Source organism: Metopolophium dirhodum, chromosome 1 (genome assembly GCF_019925205.1).
Source record: "Metopolophium dirhodum isolate CAU chromosome 1, ASM1992520v1, whole genome shotgun sequence".
NCBI classification, from domain to species: Eukaryota; Metazoa; Arthropoda; class Insecta; order Hemiptera; family Aphididae; genus Metopolophium; species Metopolophium dirhodum.
The window spans coordinates 17,916,889-17,942,812 of NC_083560.1; the positions used below are offsets into that span (position 1 = coordinate 17,916,889).

Sequence of the window (25,924 nt, forward strand, 5' to 3'; positions counted from 1 at the left end):
TTAAAAGTATTCAAAATGTATTTTGAATACTTTCTGAATGGATGTTTTTGTATCTGTATTTAAATACAATTTTAAAAGTATCTTTTACAAGACTGTTGTTATATTCATAATGGTTTAGGTGTCAAATAGATATTATACTTTTTATTAAATAGTACAACATAATACAGTAGTATAGTAATAATTGCAATTGATTTATGTAAAAATATTTTGATTATTATACTATATCTTGTTTTAAACATTATACTTATTATTTTAATAGTACTTTTTATTGTTTCAAATAGACAATGATAAAAAAAAAATACATCAATAATTTATTATATTTATGGACCTATTTTAAAATGTATTCGGTCTTGAGACAAAATAAGATCCAATTATTTTGCAACTTATGAAATTAAAAATATAATATTAGTAGAGCGAAAATATCATAATATTGGTTACAATACGATTGAGAACGTTTTACCTATTTTCACATACAAGTGAGCATCAAAAAATGAAAATAGCCGAAGACCCACCACCCCTCCGTGAAAAAAAAAACAATAGTAATACCCGCGAACGAAATTCTGTGCATCGTTATATAGTGACATGTATGAATTTCATATTCAAATTTAAAATTTCAAGTCAAAACTTATATTTATTAGACATAATAGTTATATTTTAATTTCTCTATTTTGGTTTCCCTTATAATATGTTAAAAATATGTTATTAATCCTTCCAAACATATTTTATTTTGACAGTACTTATACTCAAGACTGGGCATTAACGAGTTAAAAGTTAAAATTAAGTTATAACGTTAAGTTAGTTAATTTAATTAAGTTAATTAACTCGTTATTTTTTTTTTTCAAATTAACTTTTAACTTAATAAGTTCATTTTTTTCAAGATTAACGTGTTAAATTCAAGTTAATTTTATTTCAAAAGTATCTAAATGAAGTTGATTTTCGTCCGAAGAATAATGCACATTTTTGAATGGGTTTTTTGCTTTGACGTATCATTTTAAATTTCCCCAGTAATTTTCTTGAGCGTAAAGAAAAACTATATAAAACCATATCATGTGTCTGGATTTTTTTATTTTTAAAAATTAGCAAATTTTAACTTTACACTAAGTAAAGTTACTTTTTTTTCAAAGTTAACTATTAACTTGACGAGTTAACGAAAAAAAAATACAAGTAACTTTTAATTTAACTTAACTCTATTATTTTAAAATAACTTAACATAACGAGTTAAAAAAAATCGTTAACTTGCCCAGCCTTGCTAACACCATTTGACTGTATTGTTTTTGAAAATTGGATTTTCCGATTTCTACGTGATTGCAGGCAACGTTGCGTGGAATATTATAAAAAACTAAGCGTTCTCAATGGTAACAGTCAAAAAGGTCTCGAAAACGGGTAACGGCGATAATTGTACGTCCGTTCTCGGTCGAGTTTCTACCATATTATGAGTATTGACGAAATGGTTTTTTTCTTTCGAAAACCTACAACTAAACGTAACAATATTTCGAATTGTCTACGAGACAGATCGTTATAATGCGGCGGGATGTACTTCTCTTACTTCGTGCGGGTCGGAAAAAAATAAAATAAAAATTAGTACAGAAATGCGCAGTTATCAGATTTCGTTTCGCCACGATAAATCAAGGCCCCCGAGAATCGCAGTTTTTAATGAATATCGTCCATTGTTTGCGCAAATGAAAACCCTCTCCGCAGCTTCCAAATCGCGGTGCGAGGGGGCGGACCCCTTAAAACGTCGGCGACCCCGGGAGGAGAGTAAAAAGAAAGTTCGCAACAACATATTGGAGCACATTTATATACTATAAACTCCCTCTGAAACCAATTTCGGAGCACATGGTTAACGGATTTGGGACGACGCCAAGACGATATAGTAACGCACAACTGCAGTTTGAAAACCTGCCAATCGAAACACTTTGCCGGATTACGGAAAACAAAAATAAGAATGAAAATATTATGGTAATGATAATATTATTATTATCGTTTCTCGATATTATACTTCGACGGCCCGTTATTTCGCTGTAGACTGTTCGTTCCGGTCTAGCGATAAAATATAATATAACATATTATTACATTGTAAACGATTCGTTGTTGACGTGTCGTAGATATAGTCGCACGACGACGACCGGACGAAACGAATGATAACGGAAAAAGTTTCGAAACAAATTAGATTTTGATTATTTCAGGTAAACGGATAAAACGTTTCGAGGCGATCGTACACGGCTTGAACGGCGCTACTATTTTTCACGAAACGTTTTAATTTCCTTTCGTTTTAATTTCGAAAAGTTTTGTTCGTCGGAAAGCGTTTTAAATCGGAAACACGCGCGTATCGCCTACACAGCAGCAACTCCGAGTCACGACATTTAATTCGTTTGTTGACTCCCGATTTCGACTGGAAAATTCGTGTCAGCTATACACGTCGATTCGCGTTGTTTGAATGGACAACGTTATTAGACGATAAGGTCAGGGGGGGGGGGGGGAACACCGACGGAAAATCTCAGTTTAATGGAACAAACCATCTTCGTGTATTCTTACGCGGAACACAGTTTTTTATCATCCATTAATGACCGTATCAGGAATTCAAATGTCTGTTCGAAAAAGTTTTTTGATCATTTTTTAGTCGAAAAAACCGGTATACTTTTAATACAGTTTTATACAAGCTATTCCTTGCCCGGGGTAAGTGCCATAAACTAATGAAAATCTACAAACGAATTCCGTTGAAAGAATTCAATTGTTTTAATTTTATCGAGATTTGACAGACAATCAAAGTTTTTTAAATTGATTTATCGTCAATACATCTTTGTATTTTTACATGGACATAGTCATTTGCAAACCTCGGCCGATATAAGTAATATTAGTTATCGATATATTGTCTGCGAGTAACCAATATTTTTTTCTAATAATCTATAACCAAGTACTTTTAAAAGAAAATACTATTTATTCATAATTTCATTAAAACATTTCAAGAAGAGTATCATTTTCGATTTTTAAATATTTCAAGCGAAGTATATCAAATGCAGAACTCTAATTGTTTCTATTAATTACCTAAACTTTATTATTGGCAAAAAAAATTAATAATTTAGCATAAATTATAATTTTATTATTACCTGTTTATTGTATTATGAATATATTAATACAATTCGTTTCGTTAAATATTATGACAATTCAATTAATGACAGTTTATTTAAAACAATTATAACTATAAGCGAAATCAATAAATAAGTAATTTTGTTAAGATCATTTAGGTATCTTTTTATTCGTACGTAATTTACTGGAATGGCACTTCTGAATTGCAAATTGTCTGTCTGCTCTCATACACATCAATTTATTTATTTCACAAAATGTCGTACTGCAAACGCATCGATCACCCGTCAATAGTAAGTTTTGTAATAATTACTAGAGCACGGATATGTTGCTCTGCATCTGTGAATTTTAAACTTTTCTTCTACCGTTCCAATTCATTGCAAAGTAAGTTTTAAATGCTTTTCGTGCGAATTCGTTAAACGTAGGCACTCGTTTTTGAGGCAATTGAAACTTTTTTTAAAATTTTTTTCACGTACAAGTATACGTCTTTTATTTCTACTTTTTGGCTGCAAGTCGAACAGGGGTGGTGGCCATGCTCGGTGAGTGACTCCGCATTTTGTTTTGTTATGTAATATATTTTCGTGATGATCATTTTTCGTTGCCAATTAGAAATCAAACGTTAACGACGGCATCCGTATTAGCAGCAGCTACTTTAGGTCCCTCTGACGCAACACCCACGTCGGTTTTCGTTTCGAACAGCAATTATATTCGTTATTAAGTTACACTCTAAAGTCGAACACGGGACCACGCGTCGTAAGTGCCTATATGTACCGTATTTCGGAAAGATATAGAACCCATTGCCGTCAATATCTTCGTTAAGAAATTAAAAGAAAAAATAACTCCGAGAACGCGCGGGCAGGTCAAAATGTTTTTGATATAACATCGTTTTAGCCGAAGACGATAATTGGCAGTTGATTGATACCGACGTAGGCAGGTAGTATCATAATATGGTGCGCAGGGCGTTAAAGTTTTTTCGAACGGTCGTTAAAATGACCTTACACGTACCAGCTAACGACCGCTGTCGAGTACGAAAATGATTTGATCCACGTTAATTATATTACTATTATTATTGTTTCGATTTTCCGCTGAATAAAATACAACAAGAACAACGACAGCAGTAGTTTATTGTTGTTTTCGTGCGAGTTTATTTCAACCCCGGAAGCGGAAGCGATCTGTCCGGGCCAAAGCGCGCGTGATTCGTCGTTACGCAAACGACATAATTATTATTATATAACACGGTAGTAGTTATTGAGTCGTATGGTGCGATCGTAAAAATTGTATATGAGTATAATATTTGTCGGAAATGTGCAAAAAAACAATCGGAATTATTATCACCGGCTTGCTCGGCTATGCATTCGGCGTGCGAGTGGGCCGACAACACCGTCGGATAGGGTCACGTTTTTTTGACCCACTCGCAATCTACAGAAATAGAATTCAATTACCGCGGAGACTTTTAAAACGTCAAGTGATTTCTTTTATAACGATATTAATAACATTGTGCCCTTTGACGTACACACGTAGTTACAAAATACTGAGACTTAGGTACATTAATAATGTGTATCATGACGACTAAACTACAACAACTGTCTAGAAATATTAAATTTGTTGACATTTACAGGAAAAACTATGAGGTTATAGCGCCTGATAATAATTATCAAAGATAATTTTTCCATCCAATCATTCTCTTTCCTCATTTTCCTTTAAATTTATATAGCTTTTCGCGACGCGATATTCACCTATACATTGACTAATGGAACCCGTAACGGCAGAAAAAAAATATGAATCAGGATTTTGTACCCTTTTATAGCGCCAAACAATATAATTTTGTACCTCCCCAAGTCCCAACTGATATATTTTATGTATTCGTTTTTTTAACATTTTAATTTCCGAGTCAATAAAAAAAAAAAAAAACTCAAAATCTAAATAACCCCCCTGCATAATTTAACCCATACTTTTGTACGCTCTTTTTTGGTATAAAAAGAGTACAAAATGTTGATTCAACTTGCACATGGGGGGAGGGGGGGTTCATTTAGAGTTTATTTTATTATGAACATTGAAACCTATTTCAAATAAATAACGATTGAAAACTTGCTGGGGTAATGAGTTTCTAGTTGGGGTACTTAAAATACAAAAAAAACATCAGTCTCCATTCTGCTACCACAATCACGTCTGTTCTATCTGCCAGAAGACAAAACATTGACAGTACTTAGGAAGATACTTAGATTATATTATAATAATTCTGTTAATTTTGTATATCAGATCGATGATTGTGGTCGGACTTTGGAAATAATTGAATTCGTTCACGTGGGCTCTATGTATATTATGTTTATGGTTAAACTGAGAATCTAAAAATGAACTTTCAAATCTATTATCAAATAAACAATTTTTGAACACTAATCGGAATTTGAAAAATATACGGGGAAATGGGTACAGTTGTAGGTGTCGTGTGTGTCACTGTAACCAGTTTTAAAATTTTGATTCAATGATATAAAATCATAGTAAATGATGAACGATTCGGAACGAAAACTATAACATATTACTAAGCCTATTTTATAGTTTTGTTGTTATTACAGTAATTTATTTGACTCTTAGTAATACAACAGTAGTTCGAATTAATCCTTGCCACAAACCCTGCATTTGGATATTATTAGAGATGTGTTGAAAAGTATGGTCTCTAACCGAAATCTGAACTAAACTTTAAATTCGTATGCCGAACCGAACAATACAGTGTGGTGTCGAACTCAAACAGAGCATTTTGTTAATACCAAACCGAACCTAAACCGAGCTTTTGAATTAAATTACTAATCAAGTTTTATATTTTTTTTTTTCAAACCAAAATGGAAAACATTTTCAAAATGTTGGTCGTTTTTGAATTTCTTTTGGATTTTGGTTAAATTATAGAATTTTAAAGATTTTGTCCGAGTTTGTTTCGATTCGGGGTTTTTTTTCACACTGGGTTTGACATTCAAGCTAGAACCAAGTTCTAAACTTATGTTCGATTTTTTGAATTTCGATCCACCTCTACAAATTATATTGTGTAAATAAAATATAATAATATACCTAAATTAAAAGTGTCAAGTACCCACGAATAGTATTAATATAATCTTTTAAATTTCTACAAAAAAATAATACCGTTGTTATCTGTTAAAATATCCAAATTTGAAATGAAAACGTCTACAAAAAAAAATCCGTATATAAATTTTCAAAAACGTTTAATTTAAAATACATATTATGAACTATACTTACGAGAATCTTCGTTTTATATTTGCAATCCTTGGCTATAAAAACTTAACGTTTTTAACTACAAAATAACATTTGTCCATTTTCGTGATTTTAATGAATTTTGTGAATAAACAGTATTATGTGCCAATACTTACCTACCAATGACAGAGTATATTAATATTGATGGCACACCCACTAGGTCCACCCCAAACCCTACCTAAGAGAGTTTTTTTTTTTTGGCAGAATTTAAAATTGGGCACCCGTAGGTTTCTGCCATGCCGGCGGCCTCTCTCCACACAGATGTCTGCCCGGGGAGAAGTGCCACCCGTGACCGAGATTCGAACCGGCGACGGCGCGCGACGCAGCCGACGCGTCAGTCCGCTCGGTCACTCCGTCCCCCGTGAGAGAGGTTTAACAATGTCGTTCACGAAATAATGAGCGATTCGTGTCGTAAATATCGTAGAAATATTATAATATCATTTATGGCGTGCGCAGACGACGAGTGTCCGCCTAAATGATAACGATAACAATAATTATTATTATTATTGTCGTTGGCGATCGCTTCGCCGCTCTGATAAATCGCGACAGTACACGTGAGCGTGCGAGCGCACGGAATTTATTATCATTATTACCATTATTGTTATTATTTTTTTTTTTTCTTAATCTCTCGACGTACTTAATAATTGTTGTCCGTCCGGTGGGAATCCACCAGCTGGCCTCTCACCTTCGTGCATTCCATTGTAACCGGCGTCGTATTGTCTGTCCACGCTTATTCCCGTTTGGGACTCGCGCTGCAGCTGCGGACTGCCGCCGCTATTGTAGAAACTCGCCCGATTCGCCACGCCGTCTTGTGCCCCCGCGTTCCTGTGGTCCGACGACGGCATTTGCTGTTGGAAAACAAATAGAATCGATAAATATTTTAATGTATTTAAATAAAAAAAAAAACCGAGTAGGTATGAGCAGTGCAGCGATTCGGAGTGGGTCAGTGGTGGTGGTGGTGGTGGTGGTGGTGGTGGTGGTGGTGGTGGTGGTGGTGGTGGAAGTTTGTCCGTCGGTCCTCGGACACGACAGTGCGTTATTACCCGCACAGCATTCGGGAAATGATAACAATATTTTTTGAACACTTTGAAGTGTTCGAATATTCGACTAATAACATTGTGTAAATATTTTCTTCTCGTGATAACAAAACATCGTACTATAATATGATTGCATAAAAATGTTGACTAAATGTTTTTATACAGTTTCCGTGAAAATGTTTTTTGAAAATAAATGATCGAAATGTTTTGTAAATGTTTTTTATAAAATATTTTCGAAGAAATGAACTCTTTGACCAAAGAATATAACTAAAGTATTACCTAACTATTTACGCAACTTTTTTTTTAAATATTTCGACAACTTTATTATTATAAAAAAATATAGTTTCATTAAAGATCACTGGATAAACGTCATAAGACTTACAATTTCCAAGCTTTAAACAAATAAAAAAAAATTGTTGGCAAGTGGGTGTCACTCTGCCGTACAGTAGGTTACAAGTGGGTCACTGCAATGGATGGTATTAAATTTGAATTCAATGATATAATACCATTGTATAAGAAAAACGATTCTGATCGATTTTAAACTGCAAAATAATTATTAAATTTTAAATTTGAACTTGAAATTATTATAAAAAAAAAATGTGCATATTATGTATTTTTAATACTTTTCAACTGCTATTGAAACAATATAGGTATCAGCAGCCTTGTATTAAATGTTCACGCTTTTTACCCAACAAATAACATTTTATTGACAATTATAGAAAAAAATTGAAAACTGACACTGCCCGCAAACAGCTCAAAACTAGTCAAATAATTGTCAACATTTTATGGTATATAGAAAATGAAAATATGAACAATAATTTTCATTTATCTGCATTAATTCGTTTTTGAATTACAACAAACATAACAAAATCGCTACATGGGAAATCGAGTTAATCTTGTAAAAATATGAACTTCAAACGCTCATAAAAATTTAATTTGATTAGCTTGTAAACATTTGCTAATTTTCGTGATTTTTCAGTATTTTGTCAAGATTTGAACTTTAAGTGCTCATAAAAAAAAAAAAAAACTGCGACTAAGCACTTTTAATATTTTTCAAATATCATTGTAACAATATAGTAGGAGCCTTGTATTAAATTAACAAGTTTTTTTACTCAACAAATAAAGTTTAAAAATTAAAAAACACACATCATTATAAAATCAATACATTCATCACTCCGCTCAGAATCTAAAAAAATAAACGTATGATTACCACATTTTATAACTGACTTGAGGAACTTATGCTAATAGAGTTTTACTTTTTTTTTTAAATATATTTTGAAACGGTACTTTTTGAGCAGCTTAAATGGCTTTTTAGACCACTGATGTGGGGTGGTCCGCCAAAAATGTTATGATATGGTAACTGTTTTTTTTTCTTATTACTTTCTCATCGCGTCGCTTTAACGATCGGAGGCTAACAATAACAATAATTACATAGGGTAATCGACAAAAACCAAAAAAAAAAAAAAATGTAAATCCAACCTTGTATAGGTACTGCATTTTATATCTTTGATGCCAATACAAACATTTCGAGACAATTTCAAGTATCTACGGATTTTGGTAAACGGACACTGTGTATTATCTATTTTAGTTGCATACCGACATAGATAATATAAGAATGGATAGGACATAAGAACTTATCACATGAAACTTTAGTGATACTATTTTTAAGGTTATATGGGGCAAATATTGATATGATAATTGATAAATAATAATAAATATTTTAAATATTTAACAAAGTTTAGAGTAATTTTCCAGGCACAAGTGGCACAACAATCAAAATACAAACTGACAAATATCTAAATATAAATGACTATCGTGTTATCATTATTATTTAATAAAATAGTTTTGCACATAACCTTAAAAAGCCCCATATCGTCTTTCTCTCTTTACGTTCTCTCTTCCCCAAAAAAGCACACGGCCCCATAATATGGAACTGGTATGTCCTATCCATTCTTATATTATCCATGCATAGGTACCGTGGATATTTTGTACGGTGAAAATAAATCGATAAAAATCGATCGCGGACACTTTGTACGGTATTAATAAACCAGGAAATATATTTATTAGTTTAGTGTATTAAAGTGTGTCATGTCTTATGTGTAGGTTTATACTGCACATTTCAATTGTTATTGTTAATTGAAACAATTAGCTCGTAAAATTTGATACTCTTTAATACAGTTTTATTGTTTCTCTTAATTTATAATTGCAAGTTGTGCATATGTTAAAAATTCACGAAGCCTTTACATAGCACGAATTTATTATCCTAACTATCATTATTATTAATTATGTCTGTCAACTATACATGTGTTTTATAATGATGAATTATCACGTGATATGTATACATTTTTTTTCTACCTCAAATAGTGCAAAATGTTCGCCATTCACATTCTATTACCATCTGAAATAGTACAAACCGTCCGCGGTTTTAATATTGTTTCTAGGTGACCGTACAAAGTGTCCTACAACCACGGATTACGGTTTTTCTCATAGTTACACGAGATTACCGCATCGAAAAAAACCGGTATCTCATAAAAATGTCCGTTTTTCCTTAATTATTTATTTATTTTCGCCGACTGTTTTGGAAAATACTTTTATGATGTCATTTTAGATTCTGAGCGGAGCGATATAATATTGTATTGATCCAACAATGATGTGTGTTTTTTTTTTATAGTTTTGATTTAATTTCAATTTTTGTGTCTGCCATCACCGTTAGGGTCGGCAAAAAATTGATTCGATTTTTCTTTGACCGTATCTCGTTGGACGGGAAAGTGAATCTAGACGGTGCATTCGGGAGGCCTAAAAACAAAGTACGTCAAATCACCGTACCAAATAATCTTTGCTGTTGAACACCGTGTTGATGTTATACGAGATGTGTTTGTTCTTGTTTTCGTCCTGTGCGATCTTCCGCGTTTGATTCGTACTGCCTCCGAACGGTTCTGTTTCAGCGTGGCACGTAACAGAAAACAAAATATAATCAATTATAGATATATTATTTCGCACGTACATGGAAAGAAAAAAACGTTATAGTTATAAATTCAGAGTTGGGATTTTATAGCACTCGCATAATATTACTTATGGGTGAGCTAGCGCAGAGTAAGCCAAAAATGTGTTTCGTGACACAGAGAACACGAATTGAAAATTTTATTTTCATATTTTTTTTTTGCTCATATTGTAATTTTTTTAGATTTCAGTGCTTTCAGTATTTTTGGACTTTTTGAGATGTTTTACATTTTTAACCATTTTTCAATCAAAACCGTTCATATATTTTGAAACAACCATATTTCAGTTAACGTGTTTTTACGTTATTGTCAATTGCATTTTCAAGTTAGTATTATATAGATTAAGAAAATGGACCGATTACGTGGCTGCGCTGATTGCTGACGCCGTGCTGTACATAATTTCGTATTATTTGGTTTAATTTTAAACTTTTGTTATCTGCCGATTTCGTTTGGGATAAAAGTGTAAAACTATTAATTAATAAATTTCCATTTGATTTTGCAAGTTTTATTATTTAAAATTGTACATTTTTAGCGCATATTTAATGATATTTAGTGATATTTAACAATTAATTAATACAATTCCTTTTTTTGGCATATTTAGCGATATTTAAGGTAACATTATAGCGCTTATTTATGCGATTTTAAATGCTATAAACTCCCGACCCTGGTTCTAATAATCTAAAGTGATTGTTTTAAAGGTGAACACTCGTTTTCTCAAAAAGTATTTAAATGTTATTGGACATGTTTTTTGTTTTTTAAATTATTTGAGTTATTAACGGATTTTTTAAGATATAATATCTGATATTTTTTTGTACTTTTATCATTTTCTTTATCGACTAAACTTTAAATGTCTAATGATTACTAATTTACAACACACATTTAAATCCTATTTTTGTAAATCTGAAATCACAGAAAGCTGTTTTCAGTTTTGGAATAGAAAACAAAAAATGTATGTCGTCATTCATAAAAGTAATAATTTAAAAATTGTGTCGACAATAAAATAGAAAAAAATTCAATTTTTTTTCATAATGTAATTTTCTCAAATGCGTTGATACACGGAAAATAAAATTACTATAATATAATAGTTTAACAAATTATAGCAAATATAACTATTTAATAGGCAGAATAACTGAAATGACTTACTTATTATTACTATATAAATAGTTATGGTTAGGTTTACTGTATTTTATAGCTAATGTAGTTTTTAATGTTTGAATCAACTAAAAAATATGGTTAAAATAGCATATTATTTCAGTTCGAATAACTTTAATAATAACTTGACTATAATATTTTAGTAAATCTGATTAATCTTATAGCTATTCCTATAGCAATTATAATGTACAGTCAATCATACTATTTTTATGGTACAAACAACTGTTTTGTTTTTTCCGTGTACTTTTCCGAGTGTTTCTTTTCAAACAATCACCTCTTATAGCTTCCTATACAATAGTTACTTTTTTTTTTACCTTGCAAATAGTGATCGTTGTACATCGATGGCCTTTCGTTCGTAAAATCTGAAGTTCCCTTTGAGACGGAGTTCTGTTCTTCGTCTTCGATAAAAATGAACTGAAACAATATAGACAATTAATATCGTTTTATCGTCTAATAAGAACTTAGACACTCGAAGGTGGCTGACATAGTATAATAATTATCATTCAGATATTATGCAGTGTGCTGCAATATTATTCTAACAGTACAAGATCATATTATAACACATTTTTATAATCCACATAAGTGCATTCAAAAGTTATAGTTTAACATTTAAAGTACGATATAATAAAGTCATAAAACATTATTTTTTAAAGAGCTGCTACATCAAAGAATTTATAAATAAACTATCATTTTTGTACATCATTATTCATTATGAATATAGTTGTTGAAGGTCTGTAGACTGTGATTAAACATTTTCTTACATAAGGTACATAAAAAATATTTGACATTATTCTTAATTCTTAAAACATTTTTAACTAGGTATTCAAAAGTGTACATATTATCGGTTTAGACTTTAAGAGCATACAATACAAAAACTTGTATACTATATAACTAATATTATGTTACTTATATGATACGAAAATATTTATATTTTATTTAAACAACCTCAGGATTTGTTGAAAAAACCTTAGTCCATGTAAAAAATTGCCTCACTCTGCTCCCCCCCCCCTCTGGAAAAAAGTTCTAGTGCCGTGCCTGCTCGTGAAGTTTAAAACTGTTTGGCATTGAGACTCATAATATTTACCTAACCTAATTGATATATTATTTTATAATAGCTTAATGCTATTTTTATTTAATACATATTGAAAATCTTGATTCATAATAATATAATATAATACTCTACAACGACAAACGAGTATAAACTAACTAATGGCCCTTGCTGCCGAGTAATATTTAATGATCAATAAAAAAAAAGAGCATAAATACTGTGATTAATGTTCAACTAGTAATGTAGAGTTTTGAAATTGCATGCAATTTATTTTCTTGAAATATTTAGTTTATGTAAAATAAAATGTTTAAACTAACCGATAATATAATACCAGTTAGTAAAGTTTGAACTTTTAACAATATCATAGTATTTACAAATTTCAGTTTTTACTTTTTACTATTGAAGAAATTGATATTTCCAAAAAATTCTTCGACCGTTTTTTAGAGGACGCGTTAATAATTGTAAGGATTGTCATAGAATCAAAATCGCACCGATATATAAGTCTCACAATTCTGTCTCAGCCGAGGTATGTTTTTAATCGAAAAGTAACCGTACAATTTTTCCTAATTTATTATTAAGAGAAACACACTAACGCGAGAACACACTCTAATGTTTATTTACACTCGCACACATTGACATGGCCCGGCTGTACTTGTCAAGTAATTTGCCTGATTCTTACTCCTTAGAAAATAACCGACCGGAACCCTCTTAAAATCGATTGAGATATGAATCGATCAAAAATAATGTACGTTTAACAGTCTGCAATTAATTGTGACTGGTTGTGATAAGTTTAATAATAACGTTTCGAGAGCATAACAATAATTTTATAACATAATCATAATATATATTATTATAGTGCGTATTATGTTTTTAAAACATTATTCCATTATGACGTGAAACCGAAAGCTTTTTGTAACGGTATCGCATTCTGCAATAAAAGCCATTGCAGCGTAGACACTTTGAATGGTATGGAACACAAAAAAAAAACGTACACTATACATCGCAGCAGCTATATATTATTATATATATATATATGGCTGTCCAGTCCCGAGTTATATTTTTAAGTGGTACGATATAATGGACACGGCGTCCGCCGTTCAAAGGCGAAAAAAAATCGAAACATTGTTGCATAATAAATTATGTATGGGTACCTATTATACATAGTCCATGGCAAACAAATGGTGTGCAGCGTATAATAATATATTGTGGAATCAAACGACGACAGCGTTAAGGAAAATACAAAAAAAAAAAAAAAAAACGCAAAAGGGTGTATCGATTTGTTTCGGTTTAAGAGTATACTAGACTAGATGTAAGCTTGAACATTTTCGACAGTTAATTTTCTAAGCTTCGACATTTTGATTTTAACGCATTTTTCTTAACACAATTCATTTTCGAGGTTGTACGATTGGTATGTTAATTGTTTAATTAGGATTTAAACGGATGTGAATATTAAATAAAATTAAAATCTACTCAGAAGTACACACTCAAGTACCTACCTGCAATCTACGTGTTAAAAATAAAATCAATTATAAATAGTTCTGACTTGTGGTCTTGTGTTACAACTAGATAGCATTTAATTTGTAATAATTAATAAATACTCACGAAAAACAGTTTGTGTAAAACCAAACAATAATTAATATCAACAAATATCAACAAAAAAGGAAAAATCAATAAATGTAGGAAAACGTTTAGCTATACCTATAACATTTACGTCACTAAGCAGGATGGATGGAATTTTTAATTTTAATGTGCGCATCAAATGATAAAATTCATAAAATGTAATAACTCGCTTGAAATCGAAATAAATTATCGAATACATTCCCCCCCCCCCCCCGCGACCATAAGAACGCACAGATGATTTCACAACCTATATATTTAAATTTTTATTTGATAGGTCGCAATTATTCACTATAATATTAAGACTACCAAAACCAAAGGGGGGGGGGGGGGCGGGGTGGAAACAAGAGTGTGGTAAACTGGGCAGAATATCTCTCCCTTTGGTAATTGGTAATTTTTAGAATTACAACGACATTTTCAAAACGAAACTTTTCATGCACGAGATTTTTTTTTACGGTTATTGATATTAAAATTTCGAGGTTACACTAATGATGACACGACTATGAAGAACGTGTCTCGTGACGTTTTGCAAATTAAATGAAAATATTATTGACGCTGCAACTATACGTATATGACCTAATCTTAGATAGAAATTTATTTCACGGTGTCTCGATCGAAATATAAAAATTTCCTTTTGTATAGTAATAAGTCAGCACGTTTGCCGACATTTTCTCAACAATTATTTAATGCCACGGGGAAAGAAAACCGACAAGTTACAAAAAAACCGCTAAAAATGCGATTTTAATTTTTAACGCTTCGTTTATCATCATAGATACGAATAAAAAATTATAAAATTATAATAAAAAACCGACTTACAATCGACTTATAATAAATAATAACATTATACAATATCCAGTCTGACGAACCGTCTCCGCTCAGAATCGTTTTTCTTATAGGTACAGTGATATTATATCATTGAATTCAAGTTTAATACAATCCATTATACATTGACCCACTTGTAATCTACTGTACAGCAGAGCGCCATCCACTTTTTTTTTTAAAGTTATAAACTCAGCTTTATGTTCATCTTGTCTTGTGAACGTACCTAGTACCTATGCTAAAAAAAGTATCTTATAAGCAAACATAAGAATAGGGTAATATCGTGTAGACATAAGATATGACACTTAATACTCCCAATTCCCATACAGCATAAAAATATTTCCTAACTATGGTAAAAATATTTTCAGGAAAATAATATAGTTGTCAAAATATTTTAAAAAGTTGCGTAAATAATTAGGAAATATTTAAGATATTATATGCTTTGGCCCAAAAGTCATGTATTTGAAAATATTTTATAAAAAACATTTTTACGGAAACTTTATAAAAATATTATGTCAACATTTTTATGCAATCATATGGTACAGTATTTTTTTTATCATAAGAAGAACATTTTTATAAAATATTATCACTCAAATATTCATAATTCGACAACTTTAAGACGTTCACAAAATATTATCATTTCCCAAATGCTGTGTGGGCTATAACTCTCGTTTTCTCGGTAAATGTTAATGTACATAAGTTGTACGACGCGATGAATGTATTCACGAAATAAAAAGAAAAGAAAGGTTTTATAACATTTGATCACCTAGATGATGTGAAATCAATTGTATTTTTTAAGATTGGACAAACGTAAATATTGTTATGTTTAGTAAAAATGAAGTGCGCATCGTTATTATCAATTAACTGATTTGAAATTTAGAAACGGCATATAATTTTATTTGATAAAATATTATCTTTGTTTTTTCAATAAACTAAAACAGTAACCCCATCACTGAATACGATTAAAGTTAGGTGCCCGTCTTATCCGGGTTTCCCCCCTGTGAGCGTACCTTGTTTTTAAATTTTAGTTGATAACTTACGGAAGCATTTCAGGACTACAGTTTGGATACATCAAGATATTATATTACTCTATATCCACGGCGCATTACATTCCTGCACAAAATATTAGTACATATGGGGCTGATGTCATTCAACACGCTCTACTTCCAATTGGTAATTTCTCAAAATATTTATATTTCATTCGTACAAACTTTATTATTTTATATATATTTTCAATGTGGAAAATTATCCGAAGAACTTCAGGAATGTAGAAATAAAGGTTTTATGATATTTAGACAACATCATTCATGAAAAAATTCTATGATCAATAATAATGAAGAACTTTCACATAATAATATGTTATGCGTATCGTCTGATCCAGTCATATCAAGTTTTAGTAACGTACTAAAAAAAAAAAATAAACTCAAACTTTCCGATGAAGCACAAAACCTTAAAAATATCTAATAAATAAAATAAAAATGTACGTTAAAAAACACAGTGTATAATTTCATTCAGCACTAAATCCATTAAATTACAAACCATCATTTCTAAACTATGATGTATGGTGTAAAATTTATTTTTTTTTTCTTAACAAAATTTATCATTGTCCATTGTATGTACAAGAAAATAATTTAAAGTAAATCTCAGTAAAGTGTATTGCAGACTAAAAATGTTATAACAAAATTAAAACGCTAAATAGATAAAATATAATCTTTGCGTTATATTTACAAATTTTACATCAGAATTAGAAATAGAAATATTCTGTTCAGTTTTAAAAATAAAACTATGTTAAAGAAATTAAAAATTAAAAATTATCGTAGAAAAAAAAAATTTTAAAATTTCACAAATGTTGATATTACTGCGGGTTGAATCAAAAAAATAATGTCAAATTTGGATTTTTATTACCCTCGAATACGTACGTTACGATGTATTTAATAATAAATAAAAGGTGATATTAATTTTGAAAATCTAAAATCACTTTTCAGACCATCATGGGCCGTGATTTTCAAGGGAAGACGAATGTTTTCAGAAAATGTCAATGGAAAAAAATCGTTCGATTGAAAAATATGTTTGAGCTTACGTCCGTAGACTTCAATCGCTGCGGCCGCAGGTGTGGGACAGATACAAAAGTGTGGGGAAGAGACGGAAGCGTGTTCTAGGCCCACTCGCCACTGTACATTCGGGGGTGGGGGGGAAGGTGTAATTTATAGCCAATATAGGCATATTTGGCGGTGGGGCTGAAAAGTCCGCCGTTATTATATTCTCGTGGTTGACTGATATAACCATCAGAAAAACAAAAAATAAAAATGTTGATAAAGCGTCGGACAACGCCGCGCGCCAAGTACCTGCCTATACCTACGTTTGACAAGTATAAATCGAGTAATATCCAAAAATAAATTGATCTCATAAATTCATTTTTCTCCCGTCTTCACTGCATTATTATTACATCCGTTTACCTATAGGTGTACTATACATACATCCGGTCGTATTCTATTACGATATAATGTTATATACCGACTACATGCTGCACGTGCGACGAAAAACGGCGGTACTTTCCTGGATCAAACGAGACTACGAAGTTCGTCACATTTTACCACCATCAAATATACAAAACATTGCAATATGATATGCCGCGTTATACCACGAGTATACCACGGTTCACCGGACAGAAGTACCGACTCGAGGTACTCGAGGGTATTTTCGTTAAGGGTGGGAAACCTTATGAGGAACATTGTGTGAAGTTTTCAAGTTTTTTGACCAAGCGAAACAATTTTTATCGACAGTAGCTTAAAAAATAAAACTAAAACTAATAAAAATCGAAATTTTCATATGCCTGGAAATAACTCAAACAGAGTAAGAATATTTTTTAAATCCTATGGTGACTAAAAAATACTAGTAAAAAACTTTTGTCAAAATAATATCATGTATCTACGGTTATTTTTTAGAGCTGCACCAAAAACCAAAATTGAATTTGTCAATAACTGGAATTTGCGAAAAATCTCCGTTTTTTCAGTTTTTTTTTTTCCCGATGCTTTTGAAAATCATTGGGAATTTGTTCCTTTTGACACCTTTAAAGTACCACCTATGCTTACTTTTCTACCGGAAAAGATGCCGGAGTAGTAAAATTTAAGTATTTTTTTTACCGCCTAAAAGTGTGACGACAGTCACAATAAAAAAAAAACACGTTATTGTGAAATAAGTACATTAATCGCTCCACTCAGAATCTAAAATAAAGTAACTTAACTCTGTCGCAAATCAGTTTTTTAATGACAATCAAATCATTTTTTTTATCATTAGAAAAATAAATAATAATTAATTAATAATGCTAGTTAAATTAGTCATATGTTTTCGTTTCTCAATAATGGTCACCTCTATAACTTATATACCATTTTATACGAACCACTATCAATTTAATATTTTATTATATTCTGTTGATATGCGATTACACTATCATTACAAATTATTATTTAATAATTACTTATGACTTGTAATTAGTCATAATTTATAGCATTATATTATGCCTGTATTTTTATCACTATTATTGTGACCAGAAATTGTGTGAAACCCTTTGACAGTACAATTAAGTAGGTGTACATTCACTTACCTATTTTAGCATTATGATTCATAAATGTCGTTTTATACCTATTTTCAATTATAAATTAAAAAAAAAAAAATGTATTTAAATCCACTGGGTTTTATATTAGGAAAAAAATTAACTTAACGTGACAATAAAACTGTTAAACTCATAAATTAGGTACTGAATAACATGGAAATAAATTAATACGTTAAGTTTCGAAGTTACTTCTCAAAAAAAATTACTCGTATGTAAACTTAGTCAAAAGTAACTATTGACATTTGAACTCGAGCGCGAGTTAAGAATATTTCCCAGCATCTGATTTGGCCATATACATTATAGGTAACTTACCATTACAGTTATCTATAATAGTGATTATGATAAACATTTATACCATCACATAATTGAAAATTTTGGACAAAGGTGTCAAAATTATAGTAAAATCAGTTTAATTTATTGTTCTGTACAAAATATGATCATGGTATTATAATAGTACTCTCACTGCAAAACGTCAAATTATAAACAAAATAATAATATATTGACTATCAAAAAGAAAAAAATAGTAATAATATGACGTGAAATCATTTTGCATTTTGATAAGTATTTGATTTTGAGATAAAAATACGTTCAAGACGGTATTCAAATCGACTTAAACAAATAGGTACTTGATTTAAATGCTACAAAAGTATTTAAATTAATTTACTCTTATAATTTTCATGACTGACAATTGTTATTTTAGAGAAAAAAAATTGTATGCTGCACAATCATTATACATAGCGATATGTGTAACCAAGATGCTTATAGTAAAAAAAAAAAAAATTTAACCCATTTTCAATCAAATTAACTATTTTATCCATATTAACTTTATACAATTTGCAGTTGAATGTATAATTTTTTCAACTATTCACTTTATATCCTAACAATATTAAAGTTCACTGAACCCTACTAACACAAGTTATTTCTTTCGATTGACCAGATTATCGCAAGCACCACATAGCCATGATAAGATAAGATAAATTCGATTCCATTACCTACCTTCGTACTGTGGATAAATAGTGCGCTAGGCCTGCTTTGAAAGAAGTAAGTTTTGTATTTTAGTTTGAGAAATTAGTATCTACGTTTTGCTCTATTTGTAACAAACTGTTTAATATGAAAAACATTACGTTTTGACATAATCCGGAAATGTTTGATTTTGGAAATGGTGTATTTTGACGTCATTCGTAAATTTTAAATTTATTTTAGCAAAGGAAGTAGAATGTTTAATCTAGACGACTATGATGAAATCATTTCCAGTTTTTCCCCGTTTTCCTCTGGAGTAATCAATGAACAACTAAATTATTTTGGAAATTTTGAAAATAAAACTCCACCGAGCCCCCCTCTTTCCACCTATTACGACTGTATTATTTATTTTTTTTTGTTATGAATTATACATATCGGTAATTTTTTACTATTGTTGTGCCACAGAGTTATCGTGGGCAAATTGAAATTTGAAAAATCAGCTTTTTAAAAACCATTAAATCTATTACCTTTATGTTATACCTCGAAAAATTGATAGTCAACGGACTGGCCTTAAACCACGTTGGCCCATCTACGTTTATGGTGGCCATATGACATAAGCGCCAAAGGTACAAAAATCACATATTATCATTTTCGCCAAAATTAATATTTTATATAAATAGCTATTGAAAAATGTCGATCTTATAAAAACTTGTCAATAAATAATATATTATAATAGAAATTAAAAAATTGTAATTTTGATAAATTGGTTGATTTTTTGATCTTATAAAAATTGTCAATAATAAATTGTTGAAAAACAATGTATAATTCTAAATTGAATATCTGTTATTTAATATCTATTAAGGAGACGTTACAGTGACATTTGTTGTCTCCGTCTTACAAGTGCATAACATAGCAAATTAGCAAATTTTACGCTCAGCAGAACACGTTCATCTCCGTTAGTTATACTGTTAGAGTGAACTGACCTCTTACACAATTTAAAGGTAAGATTATTATAAGATAGGCTTTTTACTTTATTTTAATTTTAAAGCGAGTTATGAGTGTAAGAAGATGTACGAACAGTTTACAATTTTAAAATACACATTACTCGCTTTAAAATTAAAATATAGTAAAAAGTTAAAAAAGTCATTGTGTAGATAATAGTCTTACCTTTAAACTTTATTATTTAAGATTTTGGCGCTTTCGTACGATGCAACATTTTTTTTCTCATCTCATTTCGGCACTTATGTCTTCCACCGGTTTACGGTATATCCGGTCGTCGTTTGCGAGGTCCCACGTGTAACCTCGACGTGTTTATATACCCCTGTCTATCGCGCTGGGTGTACAGCTAGGTATAGAGATGGAGAATTTACGTAAAAAAAATATCGGTAAATTTACCGGTAAATTTTACGGTAAATTTACCAATAATGTTGTAAAAATGGTAAAATAGCTAAATCTTAGAGCCATTGTTATTTTTTCCTATTAGATATTAGTAAATACTAAATACGATTCGTATTAGGTACTAATGTTGTATACCTACTTGTTAAATCTAGTTCTTTCTAATAATAACAATAATTAACAAAAAATTTAAAAAATGAATCTAAAATATCTATTGTTCTGTATTAGACATTAGTAATTAGTACATTTTATGAAATATGAATATTGAATTATTCATATTACAATTAATAAATAATTTAAACTAAACTAAACTATCAAAATGCACATTACCTTTATTTCTTTTTAAGTCAAAACATTTATATTTAGACTTAACTTTTGTATTAATAATAGTATATTATCAATATCACATTATCTGCATTCTTGGTATCTCCCTATAAAATCTTTCCTAATTACCTACTGATATTTAATGTTCTAATATATATTAGGGGTGGCAGAATATTGATTTTATAGTATATAACAAACTATATAAACAATAACAAGTATATAAATTATAAATATTACAAATGATAATATCACAGAAGTTCTTTTTTCGGTTACCTACTTTGGTCCAACCTGTTTATTATATTAAACTTTAAAAAATATATCTCTTTACAATTCAGACTAGGCGTTTTCGATTTCATTTGATTAGAGAGGTCACACAACATTTTTTTTTGGTAAAAAATAATTTACCGGTAAAAAAAAATTGGTAAAATTTACGGTAAATTTTTTTACCGGTAAAAATTTACCTGGTAAATTTACTCCACTCACATCTCTAGCTAGGTACGATACGGGTAAACGACGACGGACAAAATTACGTCCGTCTTTTATTAGTGTGTACACCAATTTTTAATAAGACGTTTGAGAATCCTGCGTTTAATTTAAAGCAAAAGTTAAACGCGACAACAACAATACACCGGAGTACAAATTGGACAACGGAAACTATAATATTATATAGTAAAGCCCGGACATAAAGACGGTGCCATTAAGCGGCTGCAGCATTAAATGCATCGTTACGTAAAAGCTCTATTGTTTTAGACTCCCAGAGGATTGATGTCGCAGCGGGCAATTTCGCCGTGCGCGTTTTTATTTTTATTTTCCCGAATCCCTGCAGCTGCAGTCCGCGAGTCATAATCTCGGTCCAGAGTAATAGGCATATTTATACAAGCGCACCTGGGGAAACCGCGTAACGTATACAGAGCGATTCGCCGAGCACGGTCTACCTTTTTCCTTTCCGCCCCCGGTTGTTCTGCGTTTTATACTAATTTTATTGTTGTCGTACGTTAAAATTATACCATAATATCTTATTTCAGATATTGAGCGGAGCGATGAAGCTAGTGGTCTCGTAACGGTGTTTATTAAAATTTTATTTTTTCATATCCCGTACAAAAAATGTCTACCAGAAGGAGTGCTTCGATTTCAACATGAAGTATCTTATGTTTTGGCAAATTGGATCAAAATTGTACATTAGAGAGGTCATTTTTCGATTTTCTCCGTAATTATTTAATTCCACGGGAAAAACCATGGACAATGGGATTTTAATTTCAAACGCTTTGTTTATTTAAATAGCGACGAATAAAAAGCAGCTAAATGGATGTCGCTCTACAGTAGGCTACACGGGGGGTCAAAGTATGATAGATCGTATTAAACTTGAATTCAATGATATAACATCATCATTGTATAGGAAAAACGATTCGAAATTGAAATCCCACTTTTAGCGGTTTTTCGTAATTTGTCGGTAGTTTTTCCTGTGGAATTAAATAATTATTATTGAGAAAATCGCTCTAAAGTACCATCTTGATCCAATTTGTTGAAATATAAGGTACTATATTATGTTGAAATTGAAGAATTTCTTCTGGTAGAAATTTTGTATACAGGATAAAAAAAATAAATAAATAAACACTATTGTAAAACCACAAGCTTCCTCGCTCCGCTCAGATTCGTTTTTTTTATACAGTAATATTCATTGAATTAATGTTCAATACAATCCTTTATACATTGGCCCATTTGTAACCTACCGTACAGCAGAGTGATATCCACTTACCCCCTTTTTTTTTTAGAGTTGTTGATTTGTGCTTAGTGATTGTATGACATGTCGACGACAATCGTCACAGTATATTTTACTATGCTACAGAACTAAAAAACAAAATATTCCCCCTAAACTGTCTACCCCCCTTTTACTGGCACCGGAAGGGGTCGAGAAATAGAGTCCGGATTATGAAAATATGTTTAATTTGGTATGCGCAACAATAAAACCACGGGTTACTGCTGTGAATATATAAGAAAAACTCAAACCTTTATAAGTTAGGACTATCCTATAAGTATCGTGTAGCTAGTGATTCACCAAACATGTCCATTCGGATTCGGATTTTATATCATACCTACTCAAAAACGACATTTTCAAGTTTTCGAATTTTTTTTTTTACTTCTTAAAGAGTGTCTTGTAGTGATACAAACTTTAGTTTTTCAAGTTTTCACGCCCCTTTTCAACTGTAAATTGTTATTTTGTGGATATTTAAAAAAGAAAACATTTTTGCGCCTAATTCAAAATTGAAACGTGTTCTTTCTTAGTCATAAATGTAGTACATGAACCGTTTTTACAAATTACGATTGTCGATAGATGAATATAATATTAATTAGTCACTGACATTCTCAACTCAAAACACTTCTCGCTCAGATTTTTATCGTAATATACGTCGAAAATTTGCAGAGAAAAAGAGGGAGTTCTCATTCGAAACACGTGAGTTTCTATCTCCACGGGGCACTCTTTGAGTATAGGTAGTACGAAAATTGTCGAGAATTCGAAAATCAGTCTTTTGAATAACTGCATTTGTGAAGGACGAAAAATGGAGCGTGCGCGCCCGGAGAATCACCCTGTATCATAATATATATAATATAGATGTATAATATACTTTTACGCATAGTACGAAATGAAATTATAAGTGTTACCCACATAAAAGATAACTAATTCAATGCGGGCAGGAAAAATACCTTCGCCGCGGTCTTAATACAATGAAACATGACGTGCTTTGTGTGGGTATTATATGTGTGGTAGGCAGTAGGTACGTAATTTCGCGTTAACGGTAATATCTGTTTGTTATGACTTTGCTGCAGCAGTATTCATTACGCGGGTAAAAAACAAACTAAATTAATATCGATTAACCTATAGTCGATACCATCGGCCGCCTCGCCGTTAAAAATTATTATTTTGATGTCCCGCACAGTTTAATCGTTTTAGATTTTACTAATTATACTAATATGATGTATATTACGTTTTATGGTACTGAGATAGGATTTAGAAAGTCGTGTGTTCTGACGAAAGGTGGACATTAACTTATTGGAAAGTTAAAGTTCAGTTAAAAAGTTAATTTTTTTAAATTTTTTAACACAACTAGTTAATTATTTTTGTTTTTAACTCATTAACTTATTCTCAGTTAAAATGTTTATTGTTGTAACTTGACTTTTTATAATCATTGTCTTGCAGTTCAGTTAATTTTCTTTTCGAGCGATGCGTAATCAACTAGACAATACTGATTCGTCGACTCTTTATCGATTTTGGTAATTTATTTTCGAACTACATATTATAATAATCTAATTTTTACACAAACGTCTCGGTATATATGTTTGTGTATAACAAAATAATATGGCAGCTAATGACTTAAAAATATTGTACCTTGAAAAAAATTAATTTTTTTATCAACTGAGATTAGTTAATTTTATTTTCTATCTTAACTTTAAGCTTATTTAGTTCAATTTTTTTTTCGTCAACTTTTAACTTCACTGAAGGCAATTTAATTGAATCAACTTAACTAGCCACAGTTAATTATTTTCATTAAACTGCCCAGCCCACCTTTGGAACCGATGCACGCCAATAGTTGGTAATTTACAAAATAATTAAATACAACTATATCGATGATGATATCGAAATAACACAGAGTTTTCTTAAAAGTTTGACATTCTAAAACATATAGCTTTTATAATTTTTTTTGGCATTCTAAAACTCAGCATTCCAAAACTCGATTTTCTAAAACGTGCGACCAATTTTCATGATACTGCTAGTTGGTGATACTTCTTAATCTTATATTTTTTTTCAATTTTCGAAAAGCTGAACGAGCTTTTTATAATTTAGATCCCATAATTACTGTAAATCGAAATGATATAGGCCTGACGATTGACATTTAATATCGTTAACCTAACTAGATGTGACGCGTTTATTATTATAAACCGTGTTTGATTATATTATTTTACATGAATAGGTACTGAGTGATCAGTCGAATGTAAGACCCTCAGTATTTCAAAATCTATTAAAGTTTTTTTTAAATAATTAATTCAGATAGTTAAAAACAACATTAGTCTAATAAAAAATATATTATTTACTATTTTTTTATCGATATCGTTTTTTTTTTTAAATTTGTTTAATGGTTACATGCATTTTTAATTCCTCAATCCAAAGATGAATATTTTTTAAGGTAGGTATACTTGGATGTATAAAAATTGAATTATTTTGGACGAATGGTTCATTTCTTGGTATGAACTTATAAGTATATATAGTTTAGAATCGCGAGGTGGACAGGGGTACCCCACAAAATGTTCGTCCAATACTCCACTAATTCAAAATGGGACTTGCATGATTTTATTTTTATAGATAACAAATGTTCGAAAATATTAAACAAGATTACCACGATAAAGGCACCAAAGTAGTTGACGTTACTGTATCGAGTTTTTAGTTTGAATATTTTGTAACAATCGGACACGACCGTAATATTGTTGAATGTTTAAAAGAAAAATACGAAGCAGAATATTACAAATTATTTTTAAAAGGACCCACTGTACCGCAAGAACGGCTGAGTACAATGAACGTAATGTACTGCCATTCGTAAGTAAGACAAAAACAATTTTACAG

At 30.8% G+C, this 25,924-nt stretch overlaps 1 protein-coding gene across 2 annotated transcripts in view; it reads right to left on the minus strand.

Moving 5' to 3' along the window:
• LOC132933811 (uncharacterized) overlaps nt 1-25,924 on the minus strand; it is a 252,478-nt gene that overhangs the window by 80,490 nt on the left and 146,064 nt on the right. The window contains exons 8-10 of one of the 2 annotated variants that reach the window (XM_061000088.1): nt 11,848-11,947; nt 10,209-10,318; nt 6,983-7,193 (exon numbers count right to left, since the gene is read on the minus strand). In XM_061000088.1, the coding sequence (XP_060856071.1) occupies nt 6,983-7,193; nt 10,209-10,318; nt 11,848-11,947 (421 nt within the window). The remainder of the gene's footprint in view (nt 1-6,982; nt 7,194-10,208; nt 10,319-11,847; nt 11,948-25,924) is intronic. The other variant, XM_061000089.1, reaches the window with a different exon arrangement.